Source organism: Ambystoma mexicanum, chromosome 10 (genome assembly GCF_040938575.1).
Source record: "Ambystoma mexicanum isolate Mex_15411 chromosome 10, UKY_AmexF1_1, whole genome shotgun sequence".
In the NCBI taxonomy this organism is placed as follows: domain Eukaryota; kingdom Metazoa; phylum Chordata; class Amphibia; order Caudata; family Ambystomatidae; genus Ambystoma; species Ambystoma mexicanum.
The window spans coordinates 316,289,475-316,308,010 of NC_090932.1; the positions used below are offsets into that span (position 1 = coordinate 316,289,475).

General features: G+C 46.5%; 1 protein-coding gene across 1 annotated transcript in view; it reads left to right on the top strand.

Annotated features, from left to right (window-relative positions):
* HTRA4 (HtrA serine peptidase 4) overlaps window positions 1–18,536 on the top strand; it is a 559,742-nt gene that overhangs the window by 501,294 nt on the left and 39,912 nt on the right. Inside the window, exon 7 of the mRNA XM_069617917.1 lies at window positions 4,766–4,823. Within this exon, the coding sequence (XP_069474018.1) occupies window positions 4,766–4,823 (58 nt within the window). The remainder of the gene's footprint in view (window positions 1–4,765; window positions 4,824–18,536) is intronic.

The following is an 18,536-nucleotide window of genomic DNA, read 5'->3' on the forward strand; positions in this document are numbered from 1 at the left end:
CCTGAATCTCTCAGACCACGCACCCATCACAATGCAGTTTAGGAGGAAGGGGGGGACTACCGGGAGTGTGGAAAAGACATTACCCTGCCTACTTAATGAAAGACAATATGTTGAGGGAAGAAATTAGCGAGGGGATTGGGGAATATTTTGGGGACAATAGAGAAGGGGATACCTCACAACAGATAAGATGGGATGCCTTTAAACCCGCAATAAGGGGGAAGATCATAGCACTTAAAGCATGAAGAGATAGGGGACTACAGCTAGTTGAACAAGAACTCAAGAAAAAATTGAACCAGGTGATGACCCATATGCGAGTTGGTGCAAGTGGAGAAATTAGGAGGGAGTATAGGGCAGTCAGGGGGACAACTGGAGGGACCAGGCGTGAGCTGCGGAACACTCCCTTTCATTCCTTAAACACAGGTATTTTGTCAGAGCAAATAAGGCGATAGATTGCTGGTGAGGATGTTGACAAGGGAGGAAAAAGCTAAGACTATTTTGAGGGATGGGGGATGAGCACAGACACAGAAAGTATTTCCTGGGAATTTGATACATTCTACTCCCATCTGTACATTTCAGAAGGGGCACCTGAGAAAAGCAGAAAGGTTAACTCGTTAGCAAGAGGTTAACGCAAGTCTCCGAGCAGGAGATATTAGTACTGTACCAGGAGATAACTAGCGAGGAGGTGAGGAGAGTCATCTCTTCCCTACCTCTTAATAAGTCCCCAGGCTGGGATGGATTCACCACGGAATACTACAGAGCCTTCAGAGAAACACTGCTCCCGTACATGGTCCCCCTTTTTAATGAATTTGGAAGGATTGAGAAAATGACTCCATCTACGGAGGAGTCAAAAGGGGATTTACTGCCCAAAAAAGGTGAGAACCCTTTTTCTTGCAGATCGTATAGACCAATTTCCCTGATAAATGTGGATGCTATAATGTATACGAAAGTCCTAGCGAATCGCTTAGAATATATACTCCCGCAACTAGTCTCCCCAGATCAATCTGGCTGTATTATGGAAAGTCAAACAAGCGACAATACTAGAAGGATAGCTCACCTCATAGAGAAAGCTGATGAAAAGGGTGGGGTGGGCCTCCCTTCTTATCACCCTGGATGCCGAAAAAGCTTTTGATAGAGTGGAATGGCAGTTCCTATTTCTAATGATGCAGAGAATGGGATTTGGTGAGAAGTTTATATTAAAATTCAAGACCAATTACTAGAACCCTTTGATACGCTTGGCAATCAACGGTCAGCTGTCAACCACCATTAGAGTCCAAAGAGGCACGAAGCAGGGTTGCCCCTTATCGCCCCTAATGTACGCGATTCCCTTGGAACCTTTGCTGAAAGCATTTAGGGCAAACAGTGAAATAAAAGGGATCCCCTTCTGAGGCATAGAACATAAAATAGCCACTTTTGGGGACAACATGTTATTAACAATACAAGACCCGACCAGGTCCCTTAAAGCAATGGAATGCGAGCTGCAGGAATTCCGAACAGTAGCAGGACTCAAAATCAATACTCATAAATCTGAAATACTGAACTTGACTACTCCCCCCACAATTTAGGTCGCGATTAGGAAAGATCTTCCCTATAGATGGGTGGAGAAGCGCATAAAATAGCTAGCGGTCCATTTTCCGAAATCTATGGAAATGATGTTTGAGGCTAATTACCCACCCCTCCTTAGGAGTATTAAAAACAAACTGGTAGACTGGGGCCCAATGAATGTCACGCGGATGGGTAGAATTAATAGTCTAAAATGGTGGTCCTTCCTCAGCTATTGTACCGCTTCACCTGTTTCCCAAATTCAGATACCTCAGTCTTTCTTTCGGGCACCACGGAAACATACAGGGAGGTTCATACTGAATCAAAAAAAGCGTAGAGTGGTGAGACAAGTTGTGATGCTGCCCAGAAACATGGAGGGAATGGGACAACCAGATTTTTGCATATACTATTTGGCAGCACAGACGAGGGTCCTCAGGGACTGGTTGAGGGACGACTGGGGAAAATTATGCAGGGCAATGGACGAGGCGGTGGTAGGAGGGAATTTAACAGAGGTATTCTGGAAACCGAAGGCGGATAGACGGGCAAACATGTATCGGAGCGGAATAGTGGCAGTGGTGGGTGATGCCTGGACGAGTTGGCGAAAAGAGCCCGATTTACAACATTTCCATCCCCATGTATTCCAATATTTGGTAATCCACAGAGAAAGGGTTTACGTGTATGGATAAAGGGGGGGTGCCCAAAATTCGGGACCTGTTTGATGGAAGAGAAATTAAAACCTTTAACCAATGTAAAGAGGACTTTGGGCTGATCGAGGGGGGAAGGTATAGAAATGCCCAGATAAGGCACTGGGTAATGCAGGGCCTGGTGAGGGAAGGGACGACCCAAGCTCCAACCCTGTTTGAAAAGTATCTTGCAACTGAAACAGGGAATGATCACATAGTGAGGGCAATATATTCAAGGGCTATACAGGGAGAGGAGGTAGGGGTGAGACTATATATGATGGGAGGAGTCAACATGCCAGACAATAGAGGAAGTGGACTGGCAACAACTTTTCAGGTGTATTCACAAATTAACTATGTCCATTCAAACCCAGGAAATGTGGGTGAAACTGATGGTACAATGGCACCTAACCCTGGCTAAGCTGCACAAGAGTTACAGTTCGATGTCAAAAATGTGCTGGAAGGAATGTGGCATGGAGGGGACATGGTGCCACATACTGTGGGAATGTCCATTCATCCAGAAGTTCTGAGGAACAATTTTAGAAGTGCTTGCGGCAACCCTGGGGTCAACGGCAAGAGGAAATAAAGGTCTGGTGCTGTTGGGTATGGGGGCTCACCTAGATGACCTACCCACAAGAGCGGAACGAAAGGTTCATCCCTTACTGCTGATGGCAGGGGAGCTCACCCTGATGAAGAATTGGAAATCAAAAGATCCTCCCCAAGAACATGAATGGGTGGGAAACGTGTGGAACTTTGTAGCCTTGGAATGGGTGACCCACTCCCTACAGGGGGACCATCAGGGCTTCCTCGCAGACTGGTCTCTGGTGCTGGGTTACCTCCAGCAAGGGACGAGAGCAGCTTGGTGCCCGAGGAGGTTGAGACTATTGGGCTTAACGTAGGATAGCAAATGTAAGCACAGAGGGGCCTTCGAGAGAGGACTCCACGGACAGTTGGACTTGAAAAGAAACCAGGGGAATGAAAAGAGTTGGGCATTCTACAATGTGCAGCTTGGACATATTGATGGCTCGGGACCGAACCCGGTGGGTTCAGGGGGTTGTTTAATGTTACATTATGTTGAAAATGTTAGTAAAAATGTACTTGTAAAATACTCCCATCTCAAAATCTTATCTGGAGCACTGCATGGTGGGCAATATGACTGTGGATGTTGGGGGCTGATCCATGTCATGTAGCGCTGTCGCTCTTTTCGCCCTTGTGCAATGTAAATAAATTGCTTAGTCCAGACTTAAATGCCATTTTCTGCTGTAACATAATTTAACTGTCCGAACGAAAATGCACATAGGCCCTGCGGCACCAGTAAACCGTAAATGCTCGACTTACTTCGAAACCGTACATAGATATTTACCTGATTAAAAATATAGACGCTGTTATTTGACGTGTTGTCTGTCACCCTTATGCTGTCATTTGGCTGTGAAAATGGTAAGCTGCACCTCTGCACTTATGAGTAACTGGTACTGGTGCCACCTCTCTGGTTGCTGTGTCTGTCAGTGTGGAGGGTAGTGGCAGCACCAACAGGGTATGCAGTGCTATGCATATACTAACTAACACATGAATACAAATGCTGATGACTGCATAAAAGAATAATGGGTTCCACCTGGACCTGAAGATAACCAGCAGGAACAAACTGTGAAGGTCCCTCTTTGTACTGTTGATGGGTGAATGATTCAGCAGAAGGAAATAGCTTGCCTTAAAGACACTTTAGTGCTGTTTAATTTAAAGACGAAGACGTTTTATATATTCGTTGAGTGCCAACAAGTCAAACCCTTCTGGATCTCTGTATGGCATACAATCAAACTCATTTTTAAAACCCAACAAGATTTTTGTTTTGACTTTCTTATTTTTGGAAGTTCTATCTTACAAACTGCAATAGCCAATGATCATACAAAATTTCTCTTTGATTTATGTCTTATAGTTGCTCTCCAAACAATTTCAACCAATTGGAAAAATCTGCAACATGTTCATTACAATTGTTGGTGGAACAATATTTGTAATATTCAAAGATTAGAAAATTGTATAGCTTCTTCTCCTGCTCTACTATGCAAACATACATTGAAATGGAAACCTTTTCTTGACTTTTTATCAAATGCTGACTAACACTTATGTGATTATTATGTATATTATGTATTCCTTTATCCCCTCCCCTTCTTACCCTGTGTTTCTGTTATGTCCTGTTTGTCATGTTATATGTTTTGTTCGTTATTGTTATGTTAACCACCTCCCAATCTTTCTTAAAAGTCTTTGAAAGGTTGTTAGATGCATTCATTTATACATGCATAGCGCTAACATAAGTCATACCTGATGTCTTAAATAATCTTGTTTATACATTCTTTCCTATTTTATCTTTAATGTTTATCGCATGTCATGCATGTTAACTTCTCATAATAAAATCTCATGAAATTTAAAAAAATTTAAAGACGCTTTAATGCTGTTTAATTTAAAGACGCTTTAATGCTGTTTAATTTTGTACACGTATGGATGTGCTAACATTTACACATCTGTTTTGTTTTTGTTTGCTGGTGACTTTTAAGGAAAGAGCCTTCCGAAGAAAAAGTATATGGGAGTCCGTATGCTTCAGCTGTCAACCAAGTGAGTCACTTGTGGGCGTAGTGATGCCCGGGAAACCAGTTATTAGAGCAAGAAGGCACGAGTGCATGGTGGTTACCCTTAGAATACGGCCACCTGCCCATCATCAAGTCTGCATTTCGGAAAATGTTTGTGGTTTTGAGTTGTGCTGTGCTATTTGGCCAACTCTGCCTGTTATGATATGATAGGTTATTTATAACACTCTTAATACCCAGAGGTTTTTAAGCGCGGACCCCAGGATCGAACCTGTGTTGCTCCGTGCCGTTTTGCTTCCAAGACGAGCACGTTGCCGCTGAGCTATCCTCCTGAGAGTCTGGTATGGGAGTGGGTGCATGAAAAAATAGACCCTGCCCATTGGAGGGGGGGTCCCATTCTCAATTCCCAGGGTAAGGTTGCATCTGCACTTCTATTTGAAATGTTTCCTGTGGGCGGCCTGTTACTCTGGCTGTCTTTTGATCTTTCTGCGTGAAAGCTTCCCAATAAGTGCTCGTGTGTTTGTGGGTGCATGTGTGCGTGTGTGCACACGCGTTTGGTGTTGTGAGTGGGCGGTTGCAAGATTACAGAGACTGTGCGATGGCATGCTGTTGTGTTACCAATTGTATAGGCCTTGTATTGCTCCGCTGAAGGGAAACAAGCTATTAGGAATGCAAGCAAGTTGCCAGGCAGGCCGAGGTATGCCTAAGCAAGCTCACTCTGGAACACTACATTCAGTGGTCAAAGTGAGCGGGAAAGGTCGGGAGCGGTGCTCCACTACTTTTATTGTGTACTGTTAATAGCTCAATCTTTTTGTTGCCGCCATTTTCACCATTCCACACACTTCTCCACTTAACCACCCATTATCAGTTACAGTTGAACTGATATCTATTTCAACTCAATTGCCTGTCCACCGGCATGGCTGCAACCCTTGAAAAATGTGTTGCACTTCGCTCCCTTCCTTGCTACTATGTCCCCCGCCGGAGTCACAGCTCCACTACTTTTTTGGTACACTTCTATCACTGACTACACTTAGGAACATCAGGCTCCCTACTAAAGACTACGCCTTTCAAGGGACACTACAGTGACAGATGATTGCAGGATACTGACAACAATCCTGCGCTCACTACCCCTGCATCACCACTTACTATGTAATCAGTGCTTTAAGTCGGGTGTGTGAAATTGAGAGGGGGCTCCAACAAGGAGTGTTTTCTAAGAAGAGTTGGGGGTGGCTTATAGGGGCTGCATATGCCTCGAAGCTTCAATCTGTCAAATGTAGGAAAAACTAAGCGTCAAAGAAACTTGTGTAATGTAGGTTAATTTGGAAATGGTCAGCGGGGTGGTTGGCTCGCTGTGCGCAGGTGGGGAGTAAAAATTCCCACGGCATGCCGGGAGAATACATTGCATCTGCTGCCCAAGCCTGGGAACGCTGTGCCAAGCAATAAGGGAAAAAGGAAGCACTCTAGTAATGTGGCTTCAACTTTTGATAGAAAATTACAAAAATATCAGATTCAAAAAGTCAACAGCAGACACACTCCTACTAAGGCTCTAGAAACATGCGGGGTAACTATGTACATACGTTGTACATACAGTACTGGGCACAACACAAACGATAATGTCAGCTTTCACCTTTTGACTATCTAGAGCTAGGAATGACTACTGCTCTGTCTACGCCCCAAGACTCTGGGATCTCCCCCCACTATCAGCATCCGACCTGCCCCTCACTTCCACAGCTCAGGAAGGAGTTCAAGACCCTCCTCTGTAAGGCATGGCTCTTCTCTAACACCTAGGTCCATACACCATCCACTCCCCACCACACCTGAGACTGGGTGATCTGATCCCCACTGTTTCCTCCCCTGGTTACTTGTAGACCCATTGCTGACTGTTGCCCTCCCTCTCCTGTTGTTAGATCCCGACTCCCTTGTTTCTCTTCTCCCTACCCTTGTTCTTCGTCCTATGATTGTAAAGCACTCCCTTGCTTCCCATGTAAAGCGCTCCCTTGATTCCCATGTAAAGCACTCCCTTGCTTCCCATGTAAAGCGCTCCATTGCTTCCCATGTAAAGCGCTCCCTTGCTTCCCATGTAAAGCGCTCCATTGCTTCCCATGTAAAGCGCTCCATTGCTTCCCATGTAAAGCGCTCCATTGCTTCCCATGTAAAGCACTCCCTTGCTTCCCAAAGCTAGATCCGTGCTCAATAAACACCCTAATAATAATGATGATTATCACACAGCTCGCGGGGTGTTCCAAAGGAAGCACAAAGAGCACTCGAAAGAGGGGGCAGGGAGCGACCGAGAAAGGGGGTAAGAAATGCAATATGATGCCTAGAAAGTGATGAAAGCCAGTTTCCACCTTACTTCTTGCTATTTTAATTTTGTGCATGGGTATAATTTGGGGCGAGGTCCCGAAGATGGGTTTGTCCGATTGGTTGCATGTCACTTTATACAGCAACACAGAATACGGAAGCAGATAAATCGCCAGCATCCGTTCTGGCCTTGGCAGGGCCGGCCTTAGTGGCAGCAGCGCCCCAGGCACAAAAAGAACCATTTGGCGCCCCACCTCCCGCTGCACCCCTGGTCAATTGTGGGGGGGGGGGCAAATGTTTATTTTTGCAGTGGGAGAAGTGTCATTTTAAAATTGAATGCGCTCACTGGAGCCGGCGCATTTAACAACAGTAGGGTGCTGTGGCACGCTATTAAGATGATTATCGGCCCACTCCAGCGCCGAGCAGGGTGGTAATTGTCTCAATAGGGTGCCAGCACCCCATTGTTGTTAAATGCACCTGCTCCAGCGAGTGCATTTAATTTCAAAATTACACTTCTCCAACCAGGCCAGCTCGGGGTAGCCCTTCAAAGGCTCCCCCGAGCTGGCACCCTAGGGGGCTAATCGCACCCTAGGGGACTGATCCGAAGTGCATAGCAAATTCTTTCCCGGTGTGCGCGAGCGGTAAATTAACCATCACTTGCTTGACAGCTCAGAAACACAGGCAAAGGCGAGATTACATGTCCAGGCTCATGGGTCGACTTTTAGCTGCAGCTTAGTGCCTCCGAGCAAGGGCCAGTAGTTCCTGTCAAATATTTCCTATTGAATGGGCGGTAGTTGTGGATCCGGGTTAACCTTTTTGTAGATACCGTATATCATAACTTTGGCGAGCTCATTTTCCCCTCAACCATTGAAGGTTACCCTATGCGGCAATGTGTTTAACTATTTTATAAATACAAAAAGACACATAAGAACGTGCTGGGTGTATACATTTTTGTATCTGTGGAGTGTTGAATTTCCAGACTCAATGGTCTACAGCAAAAGAAAATGTCCACATTCAACAATCAGACTCCATTTGTTACGTTTGGGATTCGCGAACTTCATGTAGTAGCCATTAAGGAAGTTCAATGATAGTTTGGCATTAGCCATAGGACAAATTAGGTGCAGGAAGTGCAGCACAACTGCTTCAATATATCGTATGGGGCAGCACATAAATTGCTCAGCTCCGACCTGCTGCATAGCTGTTTAACGTAGATGAAGTTCCAGTAGAAGACCAGCAGAGGGCGCTCTATGCTCGAGTTTATGATGGAGAAAACACACGGAGCAGGACATTTCGCCACGGCCGGTTCGGCGCGGGCCGATTTGGCGCGGCCGGTTCGGCGCAGGAGCCGGTTCGGCGCGGCCGCAAAGAAATGTCCTGCCAGCCCCGAACTGGCCACAGAGAAATGTCCTGCTCCGGAATGGAGACCTCACGGAGAGCGGCTATGCTTGTGCTCTGCGAAGGAAGCATACTAATGCTGCGAGGAGGGGTTCAGGAGGGAGGTGTGGGAAGTAGCAAGGACTATCGACTCCCAGCCTGATTGTAGCCCGGCACGTCCACAAAAAAGATGTAAAGATGACAAGTGCTTTCAGAGCTATGCACAACGCGTCTAATGTGCAAGCAACACTGGAGTGCAGTGGGTTAAGCAGGCGGGGAATTGTGCATTTAATGGACCTAGTGTTCCACGCCTGCCGTTTGCCTTTTTAGCTACGTATGCTCATACAATATTGTTATCATGCAAACTGTTTAAACACCTTTAAAACAGTTTGTTGCAACAGCCATCACTGAGACATGAGGCATCTATCGGAAGTTGTGAAACAGTCACCCTGCATTTTTACAGGGGAAATAACCCGCCCAGCATAGGCAAGTACTGGCGCGCCAAAACATCGCAGCGCCAAAACATCCCGGCGCCGAACTGGCCCCGCCAAACCAGCGGCATCAAAACAGGGTGTACCGCACACTTCGCGGTTTCATTGATGCCTATCTGGTTTTACTCGCCATGTCCTCAATCGCTAATAATGCGGATTCCGCATTATCCATTAGCTTGAGGAAATCTGCAGGGGGTTTATGTAGACTTTTTGTGACGAGAACTTGACAGCACTTCTAAGCAACGGGCTCCTCCAAACAGGTGGTGGATGGGGCCTTACACGGGGTGGTTTGCCTTTATTGAAACCAGAGTGCAGTTACAGGTTGAGGCCTGCAGGAACTGTGCACAGGTACATGGAGAACAGGTTAGTCGCCTCAGGATTGTGTTGCAGCATCTCCAATAACACAGATCCAATGTCCATTAGTCTGGGGATCAAACCGGTAAGCAACGGGCGTCTGCGAAAAAAAAGGTGGAGGTGGGTGTGGTGTGGCACGAGATAGATGCACCTAGGACCATGGCGAAGGGGAAGGTATTTTGTTGCTGGAAACGTCTTGGAAATGTGTGCTTGGCTGACAACATAAAAGTGTGTGATGATTTTGAGGGTCTGTGGGGCGAGGAGGGCTCCACAAATCGAAGCATGGACAGCCAAGCTAGTTTAGTTTAGTTTATTTGTAACGCGCACCTAACCCTGAGGTAACTGGGGTAACTGTGATCCACTGATATCGTGGAAGAAGAGCGCTGCATCTGATACTCCGCAAAACAGTGCCATTTTTCAAAGGCTTTATGATATGATATGGCATTTATAACGCGCCTGTATACAAGTGTTTCTAGGCGCCACAAGACAAGGGAGGGAAGACATAGGGAGGAAAAGACAAACAATCTTACTAGGCCTTGTGTCATTCGGATCGTGCAAGTGCGGCAATAGGAGTGCAGGGGGGACAGGGGGAAGTGCAAGGTAGAGGAAAGAGGGAAGTGCGATCAGGGCAGCATGGCTCTGAGTAAGTGCAGAAAGGGAAGCGCAGCTCTAGGTAACAGGGGGGCTGTAGGGTTACAGTTACAGTCCCTAAGTGCACAGTAGGCCAGGAGGCAGTGCAAGTTAGGCTGGTTGTGGAGGAGCCTGGTACCCTGCGAGACTCTGAGGGAACCAAGCAACCAGTCGACGCGGCAGACAGGAAGTTAGCAAGCGAGTGAGAAAGAAAAGGCAGTGGTGAAAAGGACAGTCTTGAGCTGCTTCTGGCCCTTCAGGTGGTCCGGCTCAAGTCTGGGAGGGATAGGGAGGCTGTTCCAGAGGGAGGCACCTGCAGAGGAGAGAGATCTACCTCCTACTCTCTGCCTGGAGAAGCGTCTGAGCTTCAGAGAGTTGAAGGTAGCTGAACAAAGGGCTCTAGAAGGAAGGAATTTCGGAAGACAGAGTTGGATATAGTTCCGGCCCCAGCCTCAGAAAGACTTGTTGTTGATGCAGAGGGTCTTGAACTTGATCCTTGCAGCCACCAGGAGCCAGTGCAGAGATTTCAGGGCTGGAGAGATACAGACCCTGGGTTTAAGGCCAAGGATAAGTCTTGCAGTCCTGTTCTGGATTAGTTACAGGGGCGAAGAGTAGAGGTAGGCAGATTGAGAAAGAGGCTGTTGCAGTAGTCCTGCCTGGGGAAAACCAGGGCTCTGGAGACAGTGAGCTTCTGGGGGAAGGAGAGGAAAGGTAAAATAACTCTGAGAAGGTGTAGCTGGAAGTGGGTCTTTTTGGCAAAGTCTGTTATGTGAGGGGAGAAGGAGAGGGTGTAGTCAAAGATGACGCCAAGGTTTTTTTCCTCACAGGAAGACGAGGGCAGAGGGGCCAAGGAGGGTGGCTAGAGTGAGAGAGGGAACATGGGAGCAGGGGTCCCAATGAGAAGGATCTCCGTTTTACCAGCATTAAGGCAAAGATCATTGGAGGTACACCAATCCTGAATCTCAGATAGACAGTCAGAAATGAGTGAGGGAGGAGAGGAGGCTGAGGGAAGCCTGAAAGAGAGCTGAGTGTCATCCGCATTACATGAAAGTTAGAAGAGAAGGTGGAGAACAGGTGGGCCAAAGGGGCCAGATAGACATTGAAGAGCCAGCGTGAGAGGATAGAGCCCTGGGGAACACCACATGTGGAGATAGAGGTGGTTGAGAGAAAGGACCCAAGTTGAACCTGCGATGGATGGTCCAGGAGGAAGGAGGTCAGCCACGCCAGGGCCTGATCCATGATGCCCAGGTTCAGACAGAGTCTGTTGATCAGGGTGGCGTGATTGACCAAGTTGAAAGCAGAGGAAAGGTCAAGGAGGATGAGGACAGGGAGAGCTGGAGTCGAGGTTAGAGAGCAGATCTTCACAGGTGTTCAGGAGAGCAGTTTCTGTGCCTCTGGCTGCCCTGATGCCAGGCTGATGGTCATGGAGGCAGCCCACAGATTCAGTGTGGAGGGTAAACTGGGAGATGGCCAGCTTTTCCACGAGTTTTCCCAGGAAAGGAGTGATAGAAATTGGCTGATAGTTTGCCGGACATTTGGGATCGGCAGAAGGCTTTTTTTAGGAGGGGGTACACAAGGGAGTGCTTGAGGAGAGAGGGGAAAATCCAGTGGCGAAAGTATGATTGCAGAAATCTGCCAAGGCTGGAGCAAGGGTGTTAATGTGGTCCTTGATGGTTCTGGAGGAGCAGGGGAGCACCTGTTTGGATGACACTTTCATAGACCGGACTTGTCTAGAGACATCGTCAGGTGTTGTCAGAGCGAAGTACGAAAAAGAGGAGGAGAGGGAGAGGCAGCCAAAGAGAGGTAGAGGAAGAGGAAGAGGAAAGCAAGGACAACATGTCCTGAGTTGTAGTGGTGAAATGAGAGGCCAGAGCCGTACAGAGGACCTGGGCAGGAACAGGAGAGCTGGAGAATGCAGTAGGATTGGCCAGCTCCTTGCAGATTTTAAAGAGTTTGGCTGTGTTGTTAGAGGCAGCAGCAGCATAGGCTTGGATATGAATCCTCTTCTTGGAGAGGACGGAGAGTCTGTATTGCCTTTGGAGCAGGCAGCAGGCCAGTTTGTCAGAGGATGCGCCCAAAGCACTTCACTTCCTCTCAGTTACCCTGCACTTGTATTTCAGGGCGGTGAGGTCGAGTCAAACCAAGTGTTGCACTTGGAGGTAGGCTTCAGACGGATTCCCATGGCAGGGGCAAGGATGTCCAGAGTGTTGGAGATAGAAAGATGCAGGTTAGAGAGGGCTGTGTCACAGAGTGCGAGTCAGCAACAGGATTAGGAAGAGCAGAGAAAGTAGAGCTAAAGGCATCCACTGACACTCGCTCCATGGGTCGATTGACCGAGAAGGAAGGTGGCAGTGCTTGGGTGGGCTTTGCTTGAAGGGCAAGACGTTTCAGGTGAGAGGTGAGCAGAGCGTGGTCAGTCCAAGAGAGAGGAGTAGTGAGATGGTTAGAGATGGGGATGTCTGAGGAGATGAGAACATCGAAGGTGTGTCCAGCAGAGTGTGTCGGACCAGAGGGTAGAATGCAAAGAGAGAGAGTTGTATAGGTTGCAGAAAAGCCCAGAGGAGGGACTAGAAGCATCTAGGTGGATGTTGAGGCCTCTGAGGAGGAGAGGTTGAGAGGTTGAGGCAAGGAGCGAAGAAGAGAGGTCAGCCCATTCATCCAGGAAGAGGGTGACCTGCCCAGGTGGCCTGTAGATGGTGGCCACAGACAGAGAGAGGCCAGGAGAGATAGAAAGCTTGCAGACTAGGTATTCAAAGGAGGAATAGGCCTGCGTAGGAATGACAGAAACATGGACCCATTCTGCAAAGATCAGGGCCACTCCACCTCCAGGCCGGTTGGTTCTGGGCTTGCAGAGGATCTTGTAGCCCTTAGGGAGAAGAGTCTCAAAACCTGTGACAGAGCTAGCCGTGAGCCATGTCTCGGTGAGAGCGAGGACATCCAGGTCAAGGCCTTCGAGGAGGTGGCAGCTGTCAGAGAAATGTTTGCCAGCAGGGCGAGAATTCAGAGTAGCTACATGGAGCAGGCTGCCACATTAGAAAGACTTCTGGGTGGGGTGTAGTTGGGACGACCCCTTCATGTTCAATTTCATTTGCCTATCTGTTTCATCATTCCTAGAAGTAGGAAGTAATGATATGATATGATATGATATTTTATTTGTATCGCGCTCGTAAACAAGTCTTTCAGAGCGCGATACAAGTGAGATTAAGTGCTATGTGGTTATATATTGTCAAGGGTTTTGACCCATGTTGAATTATTAGGCGACAACAAAAACTGAATCAATAGGCTGGGTAGATGTGGGGATGAGCTGTCGCTGCCCATCATTCTATCCCAGAACAAAACTAAATCAATAGACTGGGTAGATGTGGGGATTGAGCTGTCGCCGCCCATCATTCTATTCCAGCACACCAAAACGGTCACCTAACCTGCCACCCACCAGTGCAAGCGCGATGGACTGGAAGCGCCAGGGGTGAAAGGTGGTGCCAAAGGAAAAATAGCAGTGCCTTTTAGATCAAAAGCGCCTTGAAATCACCGCTGTTTCTCTGAAGTGCAAGCTCAAAATGTCCATTTCAATTTGTTCAAAATCCATTATTAATTGATCTAAAAAAGTTTCTAAAATCATGGGCACAAGACCACTCTAAAGATTCAATCTTCTTGTGGGGAGTTCCAATTCACCACTCTACTGTAAGGATGCCCATCAAAACAATGGCAGCAAGGATTAGAGATGTCAAGCAAAATCCGCCTGTCAAATTCAAGACAACTCCTAAAAAAAATGGGTGCAGTACCAGCTTTGGACACAAGCCAGCGCAAGTGGTCTAAACTCTGACAGTAGAACTGTATCTCAGGAATGCAAGAGGATCCTGAGCTAACTGGGACTTCAAAGGTTTGTTCCCAAGAGGCAGGCTGATTCAATTAACAGTTCAAAGGGCCTCTGTCCATGAGAAGCATTCACACCAGCCCTTACCAGCAACAGCCCAGGAGATCACATGGACATGCTAACCAAATGCAGAGTGGCCCCCTGGCCTGCTGACCTCAGCCGACACAAAAGACTCTTTCCATTGAATAGGATATGCTGATTTGAGTGTTGACTGTAAACAGAGCTCTCCCTGGTAGGAGAGACATGTGATCCCTGACTCTCCCAGTTCCTAAGGGCGGGCTAGACTGGAGTGTGAATTCATATTGCAGCAAATGTATGTTTGATTAAATTGCTTATAAAATCTTGTATTAAGCACACAGAAATGTGCAATTTGGGGGTCCACAAAATGGAATATGTACCTACAATTTGAGTCTAAACTCAATTCCGTACGATGCTCTAGGACCGAACCCCGCTAATTATTAATACTGCAGACACTGTGCTTATGATAGAGACCTAGTAAATTACTGGAATATGTGGAGAAGGGGGGTGTACATTTGTTTAATTTTGGGTAAAGATTTAACATTGGTAAACCAACTAAAAACTAAAATAAGTTGCCATTTTTAATGCAAGCCCCCAAGAAGATCAGAGTTGGGCCAGAATGTACCTTAAGTCATCTGCAATCTGTACATGTAATGTCAACCACTTGTGTGTTTGGGAAATATGTTTAGTTATGAGAATGAATTCTAAAGCAAAAGCAAAGGGGCGTTTCTTCAATAGATTGTAAATGGCAGCATCACCCTGACTCATAACTCAGTTCCCCCAATCAAGGGAGAGAGAAGGAACTGGCCAATGATAAGTTGAGAGGGTTGGGCATGCAGAATGAGCCGACCCACCCACTTTCTAAACACATAAAAGGAGACTGTGCAGGACAGGTAGGGACTTTCCATTTCCTTGCGGAGCACGCTGACAGACGACTTCACATCCAGAGATCCGGACTGACTCCAGCAAGACAGAGACCAGAACTTAGAACTCCGACTCCAGAACTCAAAGCAAAGGCCTAACCCACAAGCTGAGTTCTCTTCAGCAGGCCTACAAATCATTTGCAACTATTCAACAGCCGGGCGAGCTGTTTGAATTCTTTGCCAAGAACTTTTGCCAGAACCGGTCGCAGACCCAGAAGGCAGAATTATCCAGTGAGACCAGAGATCCACAGAGACCAGACCAAGACCAGATCGCTGAGAGCTGACCCAAATCGCTGTGCGCAGAAGCAGTACCCAGTGGCGAGAGAACCGCAGCCAATCCTGACCCGATCCGTGATGAAGTCGCATTCCTGTCCAAAATATAGTGTGAGTACTCAGCCAGAACTGTGCAAAACCAATCTCTTAGTTTAAAATAATCTAATTCAAACTATTTTAACCTATTGAGAACTACACCATAGAATTGTGTGTCCTTCTGCGACTTTAAGGCTGCAAAACTGTCATCCGTCATTCTGAAACTTTAAAATTTCATTTATAAAAATCTACCTCCACAAAATCGTCCGTATCTCTTGAACCGTTTGTGATAGGAAGGAAATTTTTATTTTATTACTTTTATTTTAAAGCTGAGATTCTAAGCTTTCCAACAAGCTCTAAACCGACTTGCTACTCCTTATACTTCCTCCGTAATTGCACTCGACGCACGCGACTAAATTGCTGCGATTCGACATTTTGCTTCATTTCAGCCACGTGTAAAAATATTTGTCTTTTGTTTCCTTTGCTGAAATTCGTTTGCAACCTGACAATCATTCATAGAGCATTGCTGAAGTGATCCTGAACTAATTTAAAGTAGCTATCACCCACCCCGAATCTCTTATAGGGAATTAAAATCATCTTTAGCATAGTTTTCCCTTCTTTGCCTACCACCTTTAAAGTACTTTGCCTGTGTTTAAAATCATCCCTGTTGATCTAGGCTTGCTAGGGGGGAACTGAATTCGTATTGTACTGTGATTGTATTCCTGAAGACTGTGTGTGTTACTTCCACCTCCTTACATTGCATAGAGGGGGGGTGAGTTGCCAAAAGGGGAAAAGTGATTATATTATGTTTTGCTGAAATCATATCAAGTTTATTCCTGCGTTGCTTCTTTTCCACCTTGCATTTCCTTGTACCATATAAAGCATTCTCAGCTACCTTATCCTCTATACTACTCCTAAGTAATTACCCAGTGTGCTAGTATCACATCATCCATTGTTGATCACTCACTGTCATATGTCTAAGTGTGATATCAATTATTAATTTATTATAAAAGTGTGATATATATCTATTGTTTAATTTTTCAAATAAACCTTTTCAATTTGCAAAACAAACCTACTTCGTGGCTCAGTGGGGTTAGGGGGATTCTAAGAGAGGGGTGTTATATAAGGGTTATCATCCAGAGTACACGAACTAGACATACAAATATATAAATAAGGGCTTCCCTTGGGCATCCCAGACCAGGCACTGACTTAGTGGGATTGCTTGATTGGAGTCATTTAACAATATATCATATATAGTATTGTTTCATTGCAAAATGAGTATGTATCTATGTGCAAGGTTTATTCAAACTAGCCATAAAAGCATGCTGATTTTCATTTCATTTGTCTTTTTCTTTCCAGTGAGCACAGGCTGTTGAAGGATGGCCGGTAACATGTTGAAAAATCTGCAACAGAAATCCCCATGCAGTGTGTTTTGGGCAGGGGTGGGCAAGGCCTGGGTGGGAATGGCCATAGGGATTGGCATAGCTAGCCATGGGCGGATAATGGGTGGGCAAATAATCCAACTCACATCCCATCTCTCTACTAGCTTCTCTAGCCATGCCAATACGTTCAGCTTGCAAGTAGCGCTTACAGTGCTAGTAGCCAAAACGAAAAGGGTGAGCAAAATCAGCGCTGCATTGCTAAGGCTAGGAGCACCTGGGGCTCGAGCCATTTAGTTAACTGCAGCGGCATTCCCTTGCAATTAAGGCACGGACAAACTTTTCACCTTTCAGCAAATCACAATACCAGAAACCAGGGGCGCCAAGTACGCAAGTGCTCCGGGGCCCGGGCACCCGCCGGCAGAATGAAGTCAGGGCTGAGCCACTCCACCCCCCGGGCCAGAGAGAAAAGATGCAGTATCGATGGCCCTTTGTTCCATCCATACTGCGTCTCTCTCTCTCTCTGGCGGCCCGGGTAAAAGCCGGGTAAAAAACGATGTTTAAAAATTGAGGGACGGATGCAAAGCAAGAGGGTCTTGTTTTGCATCTGTCCCTCAATTTCTAAAAATCGTTTTGGGTTGGGTATACTTCTACATCTGTGCACCCGGGTGCACGGATGTAGAGGTACACCCAATCCAAAACGATTTTTAGAAATGGAGGCACAGATGCAAAGCAAGTCTGTCCCTCAATTTATAAAAATCATTATGGGTTGAATGTATTTGTACATCTGTGCACCCCTCTTGGCAAGAGGGGTGCACAGATGTAGAGGTACACCCAACTCAAAACGATTTTTAGAAATGGAGTCACAGATGCAAAGCAAGTCTGTCCCTCAATTTCTAAAAATCGTTTTGGGTCGGATGTATTTGTACAGCTGTGCACCCCTCTTGGCAAGAGGGGTGCACAGATGTAGAGGTACACTCAACCCAAAAAGATTTTTAGAAATGGAGGCACAGACGCAAAGCAAGTCTGTCCCTCGATTTCTAAACATCTTTTTGGGTCAGATGTATTTGTACATCTGTGCACCCCTCTTGGTAAGAGGGGTGCACAGATGTAGAGGTACACCCAACCCAAAACGATTTTTAGAAATGGAGGCACAGACGCAAAGCAAGTCTGTCCTTCAATTTCTAAAAATCTTTTTGGGTCAGATGTATTTGTACATCTGTGCACCCCTCTTAAGAAGAGGGGTGCACAGATGTAGAGGTACACCCAACCCAAAACGATTTTTAGAAGTGGAGTCACAGACGCAAAGCAAGTCTGTCCCTCAATTTCTAAAAATCTTTTCGGGTTGGGTGTACCTCTACATCTATGCACCTAAAAATCTTTTTGGGTCGGATGTATTTGTACATCTGTGCACCCCTCTTGGGTAAGAGGGGTGCATAGATGTAGAGGTACACCCAACCCAAAACGATGTATTTGTACATCTGTGCACCCCTCTTGCATTGCATCTGCGAAGGGAGGTGGCAGGGAGAGGGCAAATGAGACTGTTTGCATGTCTCTGAGTGTGTACGTGGTGAGGGTGAATGCTATGCTATGGGCGGGGAACAGAGGCGTTGAGGGAGGTAACTCCCCTGAATTCTAAGGAAGGTAACAGCAGGGGAGAGGGTGGGGTGAGGTCGGATCACCTTCTTGGGGGGGTTAGCGGGGTGGAGGGCAGTAGAATGTGATAATTCAGCCTTTTGAAGACCACACAAATTGGCCGAAATAAATCGGTCTTTTTTGTATTTGTTCTTCAAAATGCAGAATTATCACATAGAACCCAGTATGGACCGTGCCGTACTGTTGACCTTGTTCAGTGTAATAGCATTCAATTGGACAGTACTTGCAGGGCCTAATCGTGCAGAGCTAATGGGCTTCTATACGTTTAAAGAGCGTACTTCTCAGCAGGGTTGTGTGATCTATTTTCTACTAGAGCTGCCATATTTGAAATGGGACAATGATGGTACTCCTCAATTAGCTCGCTAAACATTGCTTCTATAATTGTTGTAATACTATGCTTTTGTTGAGGCAATGCTAGTTCATCTTAGTGGG